This window comes from Rhinopithecus bieti, unplaced genomic scaffold (assembly GCF_001698545.2).
Source record: "Rhinopithecus bieti isolate Rb0 unplaced genomic scaffold, ASM169854v2 scaffold_60, whole genome shotgun sequence".
NCBI lineage: Eukaryota > Metazoa > Chordata > Mammalia > Primates > Cercopithecidae > Rhinopithecus > Rhinopithecus bieti.
Genome location: NW_016803192.1, coordinates 1,789,295 through 1,810,749, shown reverse-complemented (window position 1 = coordinate 1,810,749; position 21,455 = coordinate 1,789,295). Strand labels below are relative to the sequence as shown.

Below are 21,455 nucleotides of genomic sequence, written 5' to 3'. Positions count from 1 at the left end.
TAAAATTTCCAGTATTTAGTGAATTGTATCTGTCTCTTTACATCTGTTTCCTATGAAATAACTTACTTAATAAATGAAATTCATAGATTATGTGTCCAAAAGTAAATTTTTGTTTGATCTTATTGTTTCATTGCTTTTANTATATTTATATAAGTTATAGAAATATATAATGTTATAATATATAAATTGTATAATTATAAAAATATATATATCTGGAAGACTGTAAAAGCAACTAGTAACAGTAATTTTGGGAGAAGTAGTACCTGGGATGGGAAGGAAGGCACATTCCATATTGTGAGAATTTGCACCTTATCACTTCCTCAATTAAAAAAAAAGGAATTTAAAATACAAAGCACAGTTGAGCCTAATTTGGAAATTAAAATTCTTCGTAAAATAGATCCTTAGTTTTTTGAGTTCCTTAGGAGGTTTTAATTTGTATTACCACTAGGTGGCACATGCCTACTGATAAGTTCAAAGATTCCCAGACACAAGTGTTAAACCTTTCGGTTCCCCTAAGTCATCAAAGTTTATTTTAGCTATATGGCATTGATTTTCTCAAGAATTTTCTTTAACTATTTTCTTATACTATTTTGTAGGGCAGCAGTCTCCAACCTTTTGGCACCAGGAACCGGTTTCATGGAAGACAATTTTCCATAGACTGGGGAAGGAGCGGGGTGGTTTTGGGATGATTTAAGTGCATTATATTTATTGTGCACTTTATTTCTATTATTATTACATTGTAATAAATAATGAAATAGTTATATAACTCACCATAATATAGAATCAGTGAAAGCACTGAGCTTGTTTTCCTCCATCTAGAGGGTCCCATCCGGAGGTAATTGGAGACAATGACAGATCCTCAGGCATTAGATTCTTATAGGGAGCACACAACCTAGATCTCTCCCACGTGCAGTTCACAATAGAGTTCATGTTCCTATGAGAATCTAATGCCTCAGCTGCCCTGACAGGAGGTGGAGCTCAGGCAGTAATGCTTGTTCGTCCCCATTCCCCTCTTGCTGTGCTGCCCAGTTCCTAACCGATCACGGACTAGTACTGGTCTGACCCCTGCTTTAGGGAATATTATAGGAACTGTTCCTATACCATTGCTATATACAGAATAGTATGGGAACTGTTTTGTGCTATAAGCTTTAAAGTGATTTTCGCTATAATTTCTAATTTAATTTTATAACATTTGACTTGCAGAAATGTCAAATCTGTGACGGCTAGCTTAGACATTCTTAAAATAATTTAAAATTTCCAGTATTTAGTGAATTGTATCTGTCTCTTTACATCTGTTTCCTATGAAATAACTTACTTAATAAATGAAATTCATAGATTATGTGTCCAAAAGTAAATTTTTGTTTGATCTTATTGTTTCATTGCTTTTATGTCAAGTTAATCTGTGCCCAGGACCAAATGCAATTTATCAGCCTCTTTCTGAATACTTTATATAATATACCATGAGGTATAGGCAAATGGGTACTGTGGAGGATGCAAAGATGAAATGTTATTTATTGCCTCCATCTTCACGGACCTTTCATTTTATGGGTAGTGATGTCATGAACACAAATAACTATAATAGAAGTCAGAAAGTAGTAAATCAGTAAATGAAAGTATTATGTGTAGTGGGAGTGCAGACTTGATATTAATTTAGGGACTCTAAGAGTATGGTGACATTTGAGAAGAGCTTTAAATATATAGTTTAATTCTCTGAATTAATTCAATATGGGTCTTATATAGATTTACTCTTCTGTGAAAAGGGTGAATTATACATCTGAGAGAAAAATATAATCTTTATAGATAGGTGATAATTATAGGTTAATAAAATTAATAGCCATATTCCTTTGGCTAGTAAAGTATTTTGAATAGAAAATGATGGCATTGCATTTTATAATATAACATTTAAAAATCATTATACAAATCTTTGCTGGGTTTTTAAAATAACACTGAAAACATTATTGGACTAGTTCAATTTAATATTTATTTTGACCCAGTTTTTTTACTTTTGTTTTCTTTTTAAAATATATTTTTGTAAACTAAATAATGTATTAAAAATGCACGTATCTCAAGTAAAATAAACTAAGAATTCTCTTATTATGCCAAGTGATACTATAATCTATTATTTATGTTCGTACTCATGAAACCTTATGATGTATGTAGTGTTATCATTCATATTTTTAGATAAACTTAGGGCAACAAAGTTGAAGAAACTTGTAGCGTATGGTAATATCTGCTGTAACAACTAAAACGATGTGAATATATATTTCTTTTATTTTATTTTTATTTTATTTTATTTTTTTATTTTATTTTTGAGACAGAGTCTTACTCTGTCACCCAGACTGGAGTGCAATGGCACAATCTTACATCACTGCAACATCTGCCTCCCAGGTTCAATCTATTCTCCTACCTCAGCCTCCCAAGTAGCTGGAATTTACAGGCATGAGCCACTGCACCCTGCCAAATTAATTTTCTTCTAATAAGAAACTTGCTTTTCAATTTGTACCACTTTAGTATAATTGCTATGTTGTTTAAAAAGAAATCAGCATTATTCTTATTAAATCTATTAATATTAACTACTTTGTTATGTAGCGAACCAAACATCTGACCCTTTGACTATTAAATTGCAAAATTTTCACAATTTTGCTGAATTCTAAAATAATAATAAAATAATAATTAGATACCAAAGTCTAAGAAATATACTATACAATGCTCCAAATTAGATTTTGTTCCAGCTTAATCAGTGGATTTTAAAACAAAGTTATATATTTAAAAAAGAATTTTATTCTTTTTTCTGTATTTATATAGCCAGAAAATGTAAGAATAAAAGAAGTGGTATAAAAGTGCACTTCAAGAAGCATATCTACTCTATGGATATTCTCATGAGCAAAGACTGGAAATGTGCTGCCTATCAAAACAACAAGGTATATCAATATTTTTTCTTTATTACTCCAAAATAAGGATTTATCCAAATGCATGTTTTCCAAAATATGTTTGCTCATTCAAAAATCTGTCTCTTTCTGTTCATAGGGAAATAGTATGTCATTGTTTATTGGAAAATTATTTTATATAAATGGATAGCATATATTTTGTCCCCTAAAACAATTTTCAATGACTAAACATACACTCTATTTAAATGCAGGAGTTCTTGTTAGCACTTTTGTTATCTTCTTTACTTTTAGACTATCTACAGATCCCCTTGTGTATTTCAAAGGCATATATTTCACAATGGGAACCATAGCTTTAAATATATTCCTGGCATTAAAATTTCACTTGGATATGCTATATTATTACAGAACAAAGTATTTTCAAAATGTTGCATTTTAAAATAAGTTCAGGGCAGGAATAGAAAATAAACTTCAACTTTTTTTAGGTGAAAAATTGTGATAATATTTCAGGTTATTTTCAAAGAAAGTTTTATTGAATTCTCAATACTCTGGTGTATAGTTAGCTTTTTAAATGAAACCATTTGAAAGATTATAGTAGGTTTGATTATTTTTGTATATATTTAACTTTTAAGTTCAGGGGTACATGTGCAGGCTTGTTATATAGGTAAACTTGTGTCATGGGGATGTGTTATAAAGATATTTCATAACCCAGGTATTAAGCCTAGTACACATTAGTTATTTTTCCTGATCCTTTTTCTCCTCCCACCTTCCACCGTCTGATAAACCCCAGTGTGTGTTGTTCTTCTCTATGTGCCAATTTATTCTTATCAATTAGCTCCCACTTATAGGTGAGAACATGCAGTATTTGGTTTTGTTCCTGCATTAGTTGCTAAGGCTAATGGCATCCAGCTCCAGCCATGTCCCTGCAAAGGACTGATCTCATTCTTTTCTATGGCCGCATAGTATTCCATGGTGTACAGGTACCATATTTTCTTTATTACAGTGTACAGGTACCACATTTTCTTTACCACATTTTCTTTATCCACATTTTCTTTATACCATTAATGGGCATTTAGTTTGAGTTATTGTCTTTGCTATTGTGAATAGTGTTGAACACACGTGTGCAAGTGTCTTTATAATAGAATGATTTATATTCCTTTGGGTATATACCCAGTAATGAGATTGCTGGGTTGAATGGTATTTCTGCCCCTAGGTCTTTGAGCAATCACCACACTGTCTTCCACAATGGTTGAACTAATTTACACTCCCAGCAACAGTGTATAAGCGTTCCTTTTTCTCCTCAACCTCACCACCATCTATTATTTTTTGACTTTTTAATAGTAGCCATTCTGACTAGTGTGAGATGGTATCTCGTTGTGATTTTGATTTACATTTCTCTAATGATCAGTGATGCTGAACTTTTTTTCATACGTAGGTTGGCCATATGTATGTCTTCTTTTGAAAATTGTTAGTTTGTGTCCTTTGCCCACTTTTAATTTTTTTTTTTTTTTTTTTTTTTTTTGTGAACTTGTTTAAGTTCCCTATAGATGGTGGGTATTAGACCTTTGTCAGATGCATAGATTGCAAAAATTTTCTTCCATTCAGTAAGTTCTCTGCTCACTCTGTTGATAGTTTCTATTACTGCACTTTTTAGTTTAATTAGATCCCATTTGTAAATATTTGCTGTGTTCCAGTTGCTTTTGGTGACTTCATTGTGAAATCTTTGCCCATGCCTGTGTCCGGAATGGTATTGCCTGGGTTGTCTTCAAGGGTTTTTATAGTTTTGGGTTTTACATTTAAGTCTTTAATCCATCTTGAGTTAATTTTTGTATATGGTATAAGGAAGTGGGGCAGGGTCCAGTTTCAATTTTCTGCATATGGCTAGCCAGTTCTCCCAGCACCATTTATTAAGTAGGGAATCTTTTCCTCGTTTGCTTTTTTTTTTTTTTTTAGACAGAGTCTTGCCCTGTCACCCAGGCTGGAGTGCAACGGTGCGATCTCAGCTCACTGCAAGCTCCACCTCCCGGGTTCAAGCAATTCTCCTGCCTCAGCCTCCCAAGTAGTTGGGTTTACAGGCACATGCCACCATGCCCGGCTAATTTTTTGTATCTTTAGTGGAGACGGGGTTTCACCATGTTGGCCAGGCTGGTCTTGAACCTCCCATTGCTTGTTTTTGTCAGGTTTGTTGAAGATCAGATAGTTGTAGGCATGTGGCCTTATTTCTGAGTTCTTTATTCTGTTCCATTGATCTATTGGTATGACACATTTTAACTCTAAAAGAAGATGATTGCCACATAAAATGATAAAATTTATTCATTTATTTATTTATTTAGATGGAGTCTCACTCTGTCGCCCAGGCTGGAGTGCAGGGACGCGATCTTGGCTCACCGCAAGCTCCGCCTCCTAGGTTCTAGCAATTCTCCTGCCTCAGCCTCCGGAGTAGCTGGGATTACAGATGCCCGCCACCACGCCCAGCTAATTTTTGTATTATCAGTAGAGACGAGGTTTCCCCATATTGGCCAGGCTGGTCTCGAACTCCTGAACTCAGGTGGTCCATCCGCCTTGGCCTCCCAAAGTGCTGGGATCACAGGCATGAGATAGTTTTTATTAAACTTAAATATGTTTAACTTGCTTTCTGCTTAGTGATTATAATCATTTAATATTTTATAAGCCCCTTTTTGTCTTTATTACTTTAAGTTCTAAACAGATAACTCTGTGGATAGAAGGATCCGGACTTTGATGCTGACTGAATTTTAAAGTAGCAATGATTTTTTTTCTCCTTTGGAAAACTTTAATTTATATTTACAAAAAAATGTATATGTGAAAAGATTTTATTTGAGAAAAAATTTAAATTTCAACCCAGCCACCTAAGTTTAGGATTTAAAGCAAATAAGTAGGTTTGAAAAGAGTGGAAAAAGAATGACAAATACACTACTCAGGTTTACTCTGAGACCATGAGAAGAGACATTTATTACTACAAATGCAATTTTATTCCTGTGCTGAAAATATAATGTCTCTGTTTATTAGCAATAAAGGTTGAACTCACTGTATTGTCACAAATACAATTTTATGCCTTGCACAGACTATACATTTTTGTTATTTAATCACAAAAGCCTTTTAGACATTTAATTTTTTGAACATTAATAGCTTTAAGTAATATAGTCATTTACTTTTTAAACTTATATCTATTTCTCATGAGGAGTAGACTTGCACTCTCAATTAGCGGTGGGTCCTTTGACATTCTTGCCTGTCCGGAGACTCTGAAGAAGGATTATTTCTGATTGGTTTTGCAGAAATAGCTCATTTTCTTGCTGAAAGTGTGATTATTTTTACATGCAGAGTTTTATGTAATTCAGCCTGATTATTGAGAGCCATATGCCTAACAGCTTTCATTTTGTCTCTTAAGTAGCCAAAATGGAGGGGCATGAACTTTTAGGACTTCAGAATTCCAGGAGTTTAGTATTTGCAGTAACAGGCTCACAATTCACTATTCACTATCTCCAAAGTAGTCATGTAATCCTTGTGTCTGCTTAGCATCCAGTGTAGATTCTGGTAAAGTATTCAGCTTCTTTCTGTATTCAAAAGTAGTTTTGAGAGATAAGTAGCCACTGTTTAGATATTTCACCAAAGATGAATAACTTAGCAGTAATCCACTTTTTAACCCAGCAACTTTAAAGGTTTCTTCACCTAACAATTTATTTTTCCAACCTAGAAATAAATTACCCCAATATTTAGCCTATAGTCTTCCTACCATGCAGAAATTGGTATAGTATTTTATCTGATGCAACTCTCTCATTGTTGAAATATGCAGGATCTTTAAATATTTGTAAATTTTTTTTTCTTTTGAGATGGAGTCTTGCTCTATCGCCCAGGCTGGAGTGCAGTGGCCGGATCTCAGTTCACTGCAAACTCTGCCTCCCGGGTTTACGCCATTCTCCTGCCTCAGCCTCCCGAGTAGCTGGGACTACAGGCGCCTGCCACCTCGCCCGGCTAGTTTTTTGTATTTTTTAGTAGAGACGGGGTTTCACGGTGTTAGCCAGGATGGTCTCGATCTCCTGACCTCGCGATACACCCGTCTCGGCCTCCCAAAGTGCTGGGATTACAGGCTTGAGCCACCGCGCCCGGCCAATATTTGTAAATTTTTTTAAAAACATAACTTTAAATATAACCCAATCAGATTATAACAGTCTCACCCTCATAATTTAGTTGTTCTGTTTTTGTTGTATTTATTACTACTACTGTAACTAAGTAATTCTGCTGGGGCTAGAAAATTTTTTATCTTATATAGAAACATTCATTTTAATTATACTTCTAAAAATAAATAGACCATTATCCATGGAATAATGATTAATCTTAATAAAGATTAAGACTTTCTTACGTGCTCTACATTTTAGAATTGATGTCCTTATTTCTAACTTTTTCCCAGAATTATTTATATTGTTAAAAAAATTGACTTGATTTTTTAGAGCAGTTTTAAGTTCACAGAAAATTGAGTGGAAAGTACAGAGCGTTCCCATATATCTCCTCCCCACAGCCCCTAAACACACAACCTCCCCCACTATCAACATCCCATACCATGAGATCTATTTGTTTACAATTGATGAACCTACACTGACACATCATTATCACCCAAAGTCCTTAGTTTACATTAGGGTTTACTCTTGCTGTTATACATTCTGTGGGTTTGGAGAAATGTATAATGACCTGTATCCACCATTGTAGTATCATGTAGAGTAGTTTCACTGCTCTAAAAATCCAAGGGTCAAAGAGTCAGATGTTTGGTTCACTTCCATATTGGATTGGCTATTCTGGGTCTTTTGCCTTTCCATATACATTTTAGAATCAGTTTGTTGATTTCACAAAATAACGTGCTGGCATTTTTATTGGGATTGTGTTGAATCTATATATCAAGTTGGGAAGAACTGGTATCTTGACAATATTGAGTCTTTTTATCAATGAACACGGAATATCTTCAAGTTTATTGTTTATTCAGTTCTTTTTTGATTTATTTTATCAGAGTTTGGTAGTTTTCCTCATTTAGATCTTGTACTTTTGTTTTAGATTTATGCTTAACTAATTCACTTTGAGGTTTGCCAGTGTAAATTCTAATGTGTTTTCATTTCAAATTCTACTTGTTTGGTACTGGTATGTCAGAAATCTATTTATTTTTGCATATTAACCTTGTATCCTGCAACCTTGCTATAATCTATTATTAATTACAGGATTTTTTTTTGTCTATTCTTTTCGATTTACTACATAGATAATCATATTATGTGCAAAGAGACTTTTATTTCTTCTTTCCCAATCTATATACCTTTTATTTTCATTTCTTGTCTTACTGCGTTATCTAGGAATTCCAGTACAGTATTGAGAAGAGTGGTGAGCGAGAAAACCCTTGACTTGTTCTTCATCTTAGCACGACAGCTTCTAGCTTGTTACCATTAAATATGATACTAGCTTTAGATATTTTGTAAATGCTCTTTATGAAGCTAAGGAAGTTCCCCTGTCTTCCTTGTTTCCTGAGGTTTTTTTTTTTCTTCTTTATGCTATTAATGCGATTGATTAAATTAATTGGTTTCCAATTTTTGAACTACCTTGCATTGAATGAGTTAGAAAGTATTTTCTCTGCTTATATTTTCTGGAAAATGTTATGGAGAATTGGCATAATTTCTTCCTATATGTTTGATGGCATTCACCAGTGAACCCATCTGGGCTTGCTGCTTTTTGTTTTGGAAGGTTATTATATTGATTCAATTTCTTTAATAGTATAGGTCTATTCAGATTGCCTGTTTCTTTTTGTAAGAATTTTAGCAGAGTGTCTCTTTCAAGAAATTGGTCCATTTCATCTAGGTTATAAAATTTGTGGGCATAGAGTTGTTCATAATGTTCCTTTATTTTCTTTTAATGCCCATGGGATTTGTTATAATGTCTACCTATTTCTAATATTAGTAATATGTGCCCACCTGCCTCTCTCCCTTTCCTCCTTCCTTCCTGTCTCTCTCCCTCCCTCCCTTCCTTCCTTTCTTCCTGCCTTCCTTCCTTCCTGACTTCCTGCCTGCCTTCCTGTCTTCCTGTCTTCCTTCCTTCCTGTCTTCCTGTCTTCCTTCCTTCTTGTCTTCCTTCCTTCTCTCTCCTTCCTTCCTTCCTTCCTTCCTTCCTTCTTTCCTCTCTTTAGTCATCAATTTTACTGATCTTTCAAAGAACTAGCTTATGGTTGTATTGATTTTTCTCTGTCTACTGTCTTCAATTTCATTGATTTCTGTTCTTTTATTTTTTTTTTTCTTCTGCTTACTTTGGATTTAGCCTGCTCTTTTCTTCTAATTTCCAAAGTAGAAGCTTAGATTATTGATTTTAGAGCTTTTTTCTTTTCTAATAGATGAATTCAATGCTATAAATTTTCCTCTGAACATTGCTTTTGCTGCATCCCGTGATTGATAAGTTGTACTTTCATTTTCATTTAGTTCAAAATATTTTAAAATTTTTCTTGAGTTTTTTTTTTTTCTTTGATCTATGTGTTACTTAGAAGTGTGTTCCTTACTCTCCAAGTATTTTGAATTTCCACCTATCTCTCTGTTACCAGTTTCTGGCTTAATTCCATTTTGGTCTGCAAGGAGATATTGTATTATATCTATTCTTTTAAATGTGTTAAGGTATTTTTTATTGACCAGAATGTGGTCTGTTTTTCTGAATGTTTCATGTGGGCTCAAGAAGGATGTGTATTCTGCTGTTGTTGGATGAAGTAGATTACAGATGTCAAATATATCCAGTTGATTGATGGTGCTTTTGAGTTCAACCGTGTCTTTACTGATTTTCTTTTTGCTGGATTTGTTCTTTTCTGACAGAGGGCTGTTGAAGCCTCTAGCTATCATAGTAGATTTATTTATTTCTCTCTACAGTTCCATCAGTTTTTGCCTCTCATATTTTGATGCTCTGTTGTTAGGTGCATGTACATTGAAGGTTGCAAGTCTTCTTGGAGTATTGACCTCTTTATTATTTTGTATGACCCTCTTTATTCTTGATAACTTTCCTTGCTCTGAAGTCTGCTATGTTTCAAATTAATATAACTCCTACTTCCTTTTCATTAGGGTTAGCATGATATACTTTTCTTTTAAGTCATCCATCTAGGCCATTAATATTTAAAATGATTATTTTTAATATCATGGATTAATAGTTGTCATATTTATTATTATTTTCTATTTATTGCCCTTTTCTTTATTACTGTTTTGCCTTTTACTCTTTTCTGTCTTTGTGATTTTGAGATTTTATATAATTACATTTTCTTCCCTGTTGACATATCAATGATCAATTATACTTTTTTAAAACTATTTTAGTGGTGCCCTTTTCTTTGTTACTGTTTTGCCTTTTACTCTTTTCTGTCTTTGTGATTTTGAGATTTTATATAATTACATTTTCTTCCCTCTTAGCATATCAATTATCAGTTATACTTTTTCAAAAACTTTTTTTAGTGGTTGCCCTAGAGTTTGCAATATACATTTACAGCTACTTCAAATCTCACTTACAAATAATTATCCTGTTTCATGGGTAGTACAAATATCTTATGACAGACTATGCCTAATTCTTCCTTCTCATCCCTGCTATTATTGATATCATTCATTTTACTTATATATAAGCATATATGCATGCACACAAAAAGATGTATGCATAAACATACGTAATTAAGTATATCATGATTATTTTAAACAAACTGTTATCTGTTAGATCAATTAAGAATAAGAAAAGTAAAAAGTTTTTACTTTACCTTTACTTAGTCAGTTTTCAATGCTCTTCTTGTCTTTGTGCAGATCTGACTTTCTAACCTATATTATTTTTCTTCTCTCAGAAGAACTTCTTTTAGTATTCCTTGCAAGGCAGTTCTATTGGCAACAAATGCCTCCTTTTTTTTTTTTTTTCTTTTTTTGCCTGAGAAAGTCTTTATTTATCCTTTACTTTTGAAAAATAATTTCACAGGCCATGCATTGTGGCTCAGGCCTGTAATCCCAGCACTTTAGGAGGCTGAGGCAGGAGGATCACTTGACCCCAGAGTTTGAGACCAGCCTGGGCAACATGGTGAGATTCCATCTCTATAAAAAATTCAAAAATTAACCAGGTATTCATCTATAGTCCCACCTATGCAGGAGATTGAAGTGGGAGTATCGCTTGAGCCCAGGAAGTTGAGGCCACAGTGAGCCATGATTGTGCCACTGTACTCTGACCTGAGTACAGAGCAAGATCCTGTCTCAAAAGAAAAAAAAAAAAAAAAAAGAATTAAGAAATATGTTATCTAAATGAAAAAAACAAAAGAAAGAAAGAAAAGTAATTTCAGAGTGTAGAATTCTAGGTGGGTGGGCTATTTTGTCAACACTTTATTTTGCTCAACTATTTTATCGATTGCGTGGTTTTTGAGGAAAAGTTTGATGTAATTCTTATATTTACTCTTCTATTGGTAAAGTGGGTTATTTCTCTGACTTTTTTCAAGATTTTATTTTTAATCTTTTATTTTCTGCAGTTCGAATATGACATGTAGATTTTTGGCATTTATATTACTTGGTATTTCCTGAGCTTCTGGGTCTATGGTTTGGCATCTGATATTAATTTGGGGGAAATTATCAGTTATTATTGTGTCCATTTTTTTTTGTTGTTCCTGTATCTCTTTTCATTCTAGTATGTCTATTACATGTATATCACACTTTTCTAGTTGTCACACAGTTCTTGGATATACTGTTTTATTATTTTTTTCAGCATTTTCTCTTTTTCAGTTTTTTTAGTTTTGGTGGTTTTTATTAATATACCTGAAGCTCAAAGATTGTTTCCTTAGCTATGTCGAGTCTCCTGATGAGCATATCAAACACATTCTTCATTTCTGTTTCAGTACTTTTGCTCTCAAGTATTTCTTATGAATCTTTCTTAGAATTTTCATTTCTTTACTTACATTACTCATCTGTTCTTGCATGTTGTCTACTTTTAACACTATAGCTTTTAGCATATTAATCATAGTTGTTTTAAATTCATGAGCTGATAATCCCATCATCCCTGCCATATCTTGATCTGGTCCTGCTGCTTGCTCTTTCTCTTCAAATTTTCTTTTTTGTCTTTTAGTATGCCTTATAAATTTTTACTGGAAGGTGGGCATGATGTTCTGGGTAAAATAACTGCAATCATGATAGTTTAGCAGTACAGTGGTAAGACATGAAGGGGAGGGAAAACATTCTGTGTTCCTATCATAAAGTCTCAGTCCTAGGCTGTAAACTTCATAAGAGCTTTCCTCCAACTTCCTTTTTTTTTTTCTTCACCTACATAGGTGGTAAAGGATGGCTAGAAGGGGCTGGAGTTGGGTATTTTGCTTCCCCCAGGTCAGGCTGGGGTTAGGCTTTGAAAATCCCTCAATAGGTTAGGCTCTGGTAAAATAGTTTCTCCTCAGGGCAGGCCTTGCTAAGAAGTACAGAATGGTCTGATTTTTTCAAAATGATTACTTTTCTCCTCCCCTTGATGGAACCAGGAGATATTTCCCTAATCTTCTCTGTGAGAACCTGGTAGAGCTCCTTTGGGTAAAACTCAACAAAAGTGTGCCCCTCCCACCATGACTAGGTCCCCTGGAGTTTTGTCTCAGGCTTATTCCCACAGAGTTTCTAGAAGTTTGTCAATTGAAGTTCATGTTTTCCTACCCCTATACTATTTTCCACCCTGCTCAGGTGGGTTGTGATTCTCTGTATTTACCTGTCTTTTTCTCCAAATCTGGAGACAGCAGTTTCCCCAGTGACCTTACTTCTCCAAAGGATCTGAAAAGAGTTGTTCATTTTTCATTTTGCTCACCTTTGTACATGTTGTTGGACTCTAGTGGCAACCTTCTAAGCTCCTTACATTCCAGACCAGAAACTGAATGTCCTCTACATTTTTACGAAAATGCTTTCAGCTATCACAGTTAAACAAACAAAACTGACAACTTTTCAGAGTCCATGAATACACAAGGTTTAAAAAAATTATTTAAAGAAGATAAATCATTGAATTATGTTAATATTTTTAATTCTCTCTAATATGGTTGTAAGTAAAAAATCAATAACATCTGTTCTGGGTCATGAGTCATAACCACCTCTACTCATTTAGAACATTTTCATTTACTACCAGCAGCTCCTCTTTTGCACTTTAAAAATATGACTTGGATATAGCTCAAAGGAAGAGTGAAGGCCCTTTTCATTATCCACATCTACATTTCCTGTTAACTGCTTTTCACTCTTTATGGTGAGAGTCCCTCCATGCAGAGATTTCTGAAGGAAGGAAATTAAATCTTTCTCACAAGAGAAAATTTAGCTTTTAGAAGGCTGTTAATTTTTGCTGAAGTTGAACATAGACCTACTGTTATTATTAATAAAGAAATTACTACTGATCATAATGTTTCAAGTATTACATAAGAATTTTCCTTAGGCATTTGAAAATCAATGTGGTTTTTGATACTCCCCAAGGTACTCTACTTTTATTGGAAGATGGTTTTTATAACTTTTGAACATAAAAAGCTCCTTGAACAACAGTTCACATATTTCTGTTCCCAATTCATTGCCATGTTAGCAAATTTATGTAAGAATGAGGTATGTTTTGACAGGAAACATAGCAAACATCCATTTTGGTTAACTCTCTCTGTCCCATCCAGATACATAGACTCCAATTTTAGTTTTGAGTTTCTTTTGTTCAATTTTAACTATTTTAATGATTGATATTTCATCATGACTTCTATCCTTATTAGAGATTTTCAAAACAACAAAGAGTAAATTAACTTTTTTTTAAGATACAACAAAACTTATTGCATCTTGTTATTACTGTAAGGTTCTACTGGGCCCTTTACACATCATTAATCCCAAAATATACTATGAGATTTTCGTGATCTTATTTTTTCCTATTTCTTGAAACATGTTGCTATTTTATTATTACTCATCAATTATTTCCAACTGTGTTAAAAAGATGAAAATAATTATTTAGATGGAAGAATGGTAGAGTCACCTAAAAGATGATACAGTAGTGAAATATATGATCACTGAAGTGTTTTTCCTAGTATTCCAAAGATCAAGATCTCCCTCTGTCTTTCTTTCACACACACACACACACACACACACACACACACACCCCATGTCTATTAGCTAAAATGGAAGTGAATATTTGTTGATTATCTGTTATCTTCAGACATTGTTTTAGGAGTTTTAATTAAGTAGCTTATTCTATTTAAATCTCACAATATACTAGTGAGGTAATCATTTTTACTCCTGGACCTAATTAAACTAAAGAGCTTTTTACAACAAAGGAAACTATCAACAGAGTAAATAGACAGTCCACAGAATGGGAGAAAATATTTGCAAACTCTGCATCTGAAAAAGGTCTGATGTCCAGCATTGATAATAAGCAAAAAATAACCCCATTAAAAAGTGGGCAAAGGACATGAACAGACACTTTTCAAAAGAAGACATATATGTGGCTAATGAGCATATGAAAAAATGCTCAACATCACTGGCCCTTAGAGAAATGCAAATCAAAACCATAATGAGATATTATCTTACACCAGTCAGAATGGTTATTAATACAAAGTCAAAAGATAACAAATACTGGCGAGGTTACAGAGCAAAGGGAATGCTATATACTACTTGTGGTAATGTAATTTAGTTCAGTGACTGTGTAAAGCAGTTTGAGAATTTTTCAAAGAACTTAAAACTGAACCATCATTTGACCCAGGAATCCCATTTTTGCAATATATACCCATAGAAATAGAAATCATTCTATCATGAAGATATATGCACACATATGTTCATTGCAGCACTATTTTCAATAGCAAAGACATGGAATTAATTTAGATGCCCATTAATTGTAGACTGGATAAAGAAAATATGGTACATATTCACTATGGAATACTATGCAGTCATGTAAAAGAACAAGATAATGTCCTTTCAGCAACGTGGTTGGGACTGGAGGCCATTATCCTAAGCAAGATAATGTAGGAACAGACAATCAAGCACTGCATGTTGTCACTTATAAGTGAGAACTAAACATCGAGTACACGTGATCACAAAAAAGGAAACAATAGACACTGGGGCCTACTTGAGAGTGGAAGGTGGAAAGAGGGTGAGGATTGAAAAACTACCTATTGGGTACTATGCTTACTACCTGGGTGATAAAATAGTATGCACACCAAACCCCGCAACACACAATGTATCTGTATAGCGAACAAGTACAGGTACCCTTGAAACTAAAAGTTTAAGAAAAATAATTATTACCCCTGGTTTATAAATAAAGAGAGTCTAAGAGCATGTGCATTGTTTTATATCTTCCACTGTCTAATATAGTAGCTGATACCACGTAAATGATCAATATATTTTAATTAATACATTACAGTAATTTTTTTCAGGTAAAATGTATATTTCAGATTCATAGGAGATTTTGGATGAAATACATATACATTTTTAATTATAAGTAATATTGAACACTTACTGCATATAAAATGTGGTCCCTGCTTTTGAGGAATATTCTAGTCACAGAATACTTAGACATGTTCGTAACTAAGCATAATACAAAGAAGAAAGTTTCATGGCTTAATATGACTATGATTTTACAAAAGAGGTGGAATTTTATCCTAATCAGAGGAATATCTGTAGTGGCACATAACCTTATACATTCATCAGTGGAGAGAAAGGGTGTTCCAGAAAGAGGGATCATCTCAAGTATACAGCTGGATACAGGAAAGAGGATAGTTTACATGTGACCAGCCAGTTGTAGGAATGAATATAGTAACCTGTTCCTCTGAGGTTCTATATTTTATGACAGCAGTCATAACCAATAGGTACATATACACACATACATACTTTAGCATGTCTCAAAATAATATCCTGGGATAGTTTTTTATGAACTATTTGGTTACTAATTATTCTGTTTTTAGGAGTGGCATAATGAGGAAATGTACTAAATTTAGGAGTGGTATAATGAGAAAATGTACTAGTAGTTTCCATTCTTGCTGAGTCTTTCTCTGAGGCACTGTTGGTAGCTCAGTGGTCCCAAATGGAGATGACAGACAGTGTGGAAAAATTAGAGGTTTGTGATCAGATGGTTCTGGCCAAGCTGCATGACCTCAGGCAGGATACATTATTTACCTCAGCTGTGAAGTGAGGAGAGACTGCGTACTTTACAAGGTTATAATGAGAATTAAATAAGATATCTATATAAAGTCCTTGTCCCATGTCCAGCGTATAATAGATAGATAATGAAAATGGAGGCAGTTGGGATTCAATTCTAGATCCTATATGCTCCAGAGCACATAAGCTCCCCAGAACCTAGAAATCAGATATACTAGACACCAACTTGAGGACATCCAACTAACCAACTTTAAGAGAGGAGATTTGCCAAATAAGTATAAAAATGTGCATATTATTACTTTTGGATTGCATTGCTCTACTAAACAATGGGAAGCTCAGTTTATTAACATATTAATTAAAGGGACAACTGGAACAAAATAATGTTATAGTAGTAATGAGAAAGTAGAAATTTCTCATTGTGTAACTCAGTATTTATTTGAACAGGAACATAGGCACTTTTTTGAAGCAGCCATGTTTCATTGTCTTACAGATAAATCCAAAACACATGACAAAGTTGCTGCACTGGCCAAGAAAGGGGTAAGATTGTGTTTTACTATATAAAATATACAAACTTCAAATTTCATGTAACACTATTCTTTAAAGAAAATTAAATTATTTAAAAACAAACAATGACATACAATCCACTTTTTCTTCTAAATGTTACTTCAGTATGTTTCCTTTCTTAGGTTAATATGAGGAAATTAATATTTATGGTTACTTATATTAATGTTATAGGACTATCAGAAATTAGAATAGAGAACTGTAAGTAAACAAGTAAATGAGTGCTTTTACTTAAATTATATTTAATATACATACTCATATACTAAAATAGTTTTATATACTATATTACTGTAATGTGAGTACACAGTCTCATAGAAAATTTAAGTAGAATTTACTGCTCAACATGACATCTACCTTAAACTTAAGTAGAGAACAGTATCAGCCATCTTAATGAATTTTCTGAACCTGGAATGTTTTAAATGAAAATTGTCAGCAGCATTTTTAAAGAATTATTAAAATGTAATACATTATTCTGAATATTGTATTCAGAGAGTTGTTTAACTCTACTTATTGTCAAAAACGTGGTTAAGATAGGATGAACCTTGACATTCTCCTCAAGAGATGATGTTCTTACCACTAAATAAAGAGAAAGAGTTGATGCCTAAAACAAATACTTGTGGACATATACTAGTGCCACAATAAAAAGGAATTATGATAGAACGAAAAGCCTATGGTGAGATTTCCCATGTTGAGTGGTGAAGCAGAGCAGACCCAGGGAAGGTCAAGTGTAACCTCGAGGAACAGAAAAGGATGTTGGGCATGTATCTACAGATGATTAGGCAAAGGATGGGCATCATGTTTGTACTCTGAATATATACATTTGATGAGTCCTTCTAAAATCAGGTGTTGTTTTGTCTTTTTGCTTTTTGGCTTATAAAAGGAATCTTGGCTGTTCACTGGCTGAATATTGTTCAGCTCCTTTGCAGAGAGGAATTCAGTATCATAGAAAACAAGGTTGCCCTTTATAAAAGAAAGGATATAGGTCTTGTGTGTTCATCTGGAGATTTAGACAGGAATACGTGAAGTAGCACAGTATTGTTAATGTGGATAGGTTTATTTTAATCTTTGCTAAATGATATTTAGAATCAAAGACTATAAAGATAATAACTAATGTTTCTATATATTGCTTTATTTGTACCAGTTTTTCTTAACAAAGGCAGTACTGTTCTCAGGGTCAGTGCCATGGGCCAAGTCTTTGTTATTGTAAACAGTGCATAAATAAACATACATGTGCATGTGTCTTTATAGTAGAATTATATATAATCCTTTGGGTATATATCCAGTAATGGGATTGCTGGGTCAAATGGTTTCTGGGTCTAATTCCTTGAAGATTCCCCTCACTGTCTTCCACAATGGTTGAACTAATTTATACTCCCACCAACAGTGTAAAAGTGTAAAAGTGTAAACAGTGTAAAAGTGTCCACCTCCTCTCCAGCATCTGTTGTTTCCTGACTTTTTAGTGATCGCCATTCTAACTGGCATGAGATGATATCTCATTGTGATTTTGATTTGCATTTCTCTAATGACCAGTGATGATGAGCTTTTTTTCATATGTTTGTTGGCCACATAAATGTCTTCTTTTGAGAAGTGTCTGTTCATCCTTCACCCACTTTTTGGTGTGGATGGTTGTTTTTTTCTTGTAAATTTGTTTAAGTTCCTTGTAGATTCTGGATATTAGCCCTTTGTCAGATGGATGGATTGCAAGAAATTTCTCCGGTTCTGTAGGTTGCCTGTTAACTCTGATGATCGTTTCTTTTGCTGTTCAGAGGCTGTTTAGTTTAATTAGATCCCATTTGTCAACTCTGACTTTTGTTGCCATTGCTTTTGGTGTTTTAGTCATGAAGTCTTTGCCCATGCCTATTTCCTAAATGGTATTTGCCTAGGTTTTCTTCTGAAAATTGCCTAATTATACCCTTACCCATTTTTTCTTGGGCTTGTATTTTTTCTGATTGATTTGTAGGCATGGACACTCTTATTAGTTATTAATAATTTGTCAATATGTTACAAACATTTTCTGATTTTCCTTTTAAATGTTTTGTAGTTCCTTTTTTGTATTTATATAGTAAAATTGTCTCTTTTGGGGCATTCAGTGTTTTTTTTTTTTTGACATACTTTAAAAGACTGCTTTTTTGTTAATATAAAGTATGTTTCACAATTCACTTAACCTTTCTTCTATTGTTGTTGGTAAAACTGATGAAAAGCTTCATCAGTATAGCTTTCTTTCCTACCCTATTTGTTGAATTGTTTTTTTAAGGACACTTCCCAGTAGAAGGATTATGTTGAAGTGTTCTCATCATCAGTGCTTGCAAATGCCATAATTGTCATTGACAAGTATTAGTAATAAAGATGTTGTTGCCAGTTTACATTATAACTTGTTGTTGTTGCTATAACATGAGGTAAAAAAAATCTATGTACCAATTTAGGGAAAAATTTCATATTTATAATATTAAATGCATCCATGTAGAAACATAGTTTGATTCTCTATTCATTTTTTCATTTTTTCAATAGAGAATTTTACATATTTCTAGTTAACTCTATCCCAGATATTATTACTAACTGGAATAGGATCTATTTGTTAATTTTTTGCTTACATACAGAAATTATATGTATCTTTTCCCTAAAACTTATTAATACCAATAACTTAACTTACTATTTGAACAACAAAATTAAGGACCACTTTCTTGATTTATACATTTCAGTATGAGGAATTTCAGCTATTATGTTTTCTGATAAAAAGCATTTCTCTCCAAAGTTATTACAAAAAATTTCCGTAACAAGCAGAAAATTTTCATTAGCCCAATTAACAGGATAAGTTGCTTACATTTTATGACTAGATGTCTGGATATTTGTGTTAATTGCTAAGCTTGCTATTAATATGGAATTCATGTACTGCAACTCACTTAATTTATTTAGCTTTATATGCATCCTTCCCAGAAGATAAATATATTATAGCAGATTCCTACTGCTGGGTTCTAGCCCTAGGCAGAGAGAAATCTCAGAAAAGAATAGCAAGGAGCAGAATCCCTTGGGAAGAGTCACAGTCAGGTTTCAAAACTCATTTAATTTCCTTTTGTATTCTACTTTGTGGGCATTATTCACCTTTCCATAGGCCAGTGTCCCCCTGACTTGAATCATTCAGGTATTCCATCACTATTTTGCCATTTTCAGTACTATTAATATAGTTTTTTTTTTTTTTTTTTTTTAGTTTTTAGAGAAGAAATTTTCAACAAATTGAGTTTAAAGATCGAATTGGCTTTTATTAGTGATTCATGAATCTGGCAGCATCTTATCTATGAAATAGAAGAGTGCTCTACTGGGATTAGCAGAATGATCAGCTTTTGTAAGGCAGCTCCAGTAGGAAGAAGGAAACAGCATTATGCAAAAAAACTAGATTGGTTAGCATCAGGTTACTTCAAGTTACTCTCCTTGTGTGGCTTAAAGCAGAAGATACTTTCTTATTATGCAAGCTCAGATTGACTGGGACCCTTATTATTGGTTGCTGTGAAATCTTCTGGTTTTTGGAAAACTAGCTCATGTCTCAGTTCAGTTTGATTACATGACACCTAGTGTGAGTGACTCCATTCTAGTTTGGTCTGGATTATTGGGGTCTAGTGCAGGGGCACAGTCCACAATGACTACCTCCTATAAATTTTATTTAGCCAACTTGACTCACCTTTTTCATAATTTAAATTTTTATTGAAGTAAAATTTAAACACAGTGAAATGCAGAGATCTTAAGTGTACAATTTGATGAATTTTTCTTAAATATATATACTCATAAAACTACCATCCCTAATCAAAATAAAGAATTTTCCCTACCCAGAAAGTTTCCTAATGTAAATATTTATCCATTTTATCCATTTATTACTTTAAATCATCAGTGTAAATCTTAACATACAAAGTTCATTTTTCTTTTTTTGAGGCAAGGCTGTTGCCCAGGCTGGCATACACTGGCGTGAACACAGATGGATCAGTGACGCCTTGACCTCCTAGGCTCAAGTGATCCTTCTGCCTCAGCCTCCCAAGTACCTGGGACCACAAGTGTGCACCACCTTGTCTGGCTAATTTTTGTATTTTTTTGTAGAGACAAGGTACTCCTGGGCTCAAATAATCCTCCCACCTTGGCCTCCTGTAGTGCTGGGATTACAGGCATGAGCCACCCACACCCCACCAGAAAGTTGTTTTCATACTAATTTCATTTGCCCTATGCTCAAAATCTGTAGAGGGAAACTGCCTCCTTATAAGGCAGTATTAAAATGCCCTTCCAGAGGGTGATTTTAACAAGATACTCTTTAGTAACTTCATAACTCACCCTGCTTGATTAAATTGCACGATTTACTTCTTTTATCTTGAATTAAAGTCTATAGGAGTTCTATAGGATAACAATTAGTAGTAAAATATTACAATTAGAGAAAATAGATAAATCTCTTATTCCAAATCCTTTTACACACCATTTATGAAGGCAAGCAAAGATCCCTTGCTTCAGAATACCAATTTTCTGGTGCAGATTATTGTATTTGCTCCTTAAACAAAGAAGAAAAGTCTTCGTTGAGACATATATTTCCTTAACCCTTTTTTGTATTTGATTTTCGCTTGATGGATCTGACTTCAGCCAAACTGCCTACTTGTGGTTTTCACAAAATGGCTAGTGGGAGTGGGAGGAGCTGAGGAGTACAGGGTAAATGCGTGTCAAGGATGAGTATAGCAGAGTTGAAAACTCCTTTGTTTTTCTCCCCTGGAGAGAAAACAATAGTATGCTATAGTGTGAAGACCGCACTATTCCCCAAGTTCATAGGGCATGTAGTATAAGAAATGTTGGCTAGCAACTAGCTATAAGGGGAAGTTTTTCCATCCACAGGGCTGCTGGCCTGCTTATTGTTGCTAGGGTTGCAGTTGAGTTGTAAGGG

At 33.8% G+C, this 21,455-nt stretch overlaps 1 protein-coding gene across 2 annotated transcripts in view; it reads left to right on the top strand.

Annotated features, from left to right (window-relative positions):
- ZCWPW2 (zinc finger CW-type and PWWP domain containing 2) overlaps positions 1–21,455 on the top strand; it is a 159,872-nt gene that overhangs the window by 116,321 nt on the left and 22,096 nt on the right. The window contains exons 1-2 of one of the 2 annotated variants that reach the window (XR_001884774.1): positions 2,807–2,921; positions 16,479–16,525. Coding sequence is in view for 1 of the 2 variants with exons in the window: in XM_017868469.1 (XP_017723958.1) it covers positions 16,479–16,525 (47 nt within the window). In the remaining variant the exon portion in view is untranslated. Of the gene's footprint in view, positions 1–2,806; positions 2,922–16,478; positions 16,526–21,455 lie in introns of those variants that run through there. The other variant, XM_017868469.1, reaches the window with a different exon arrangement.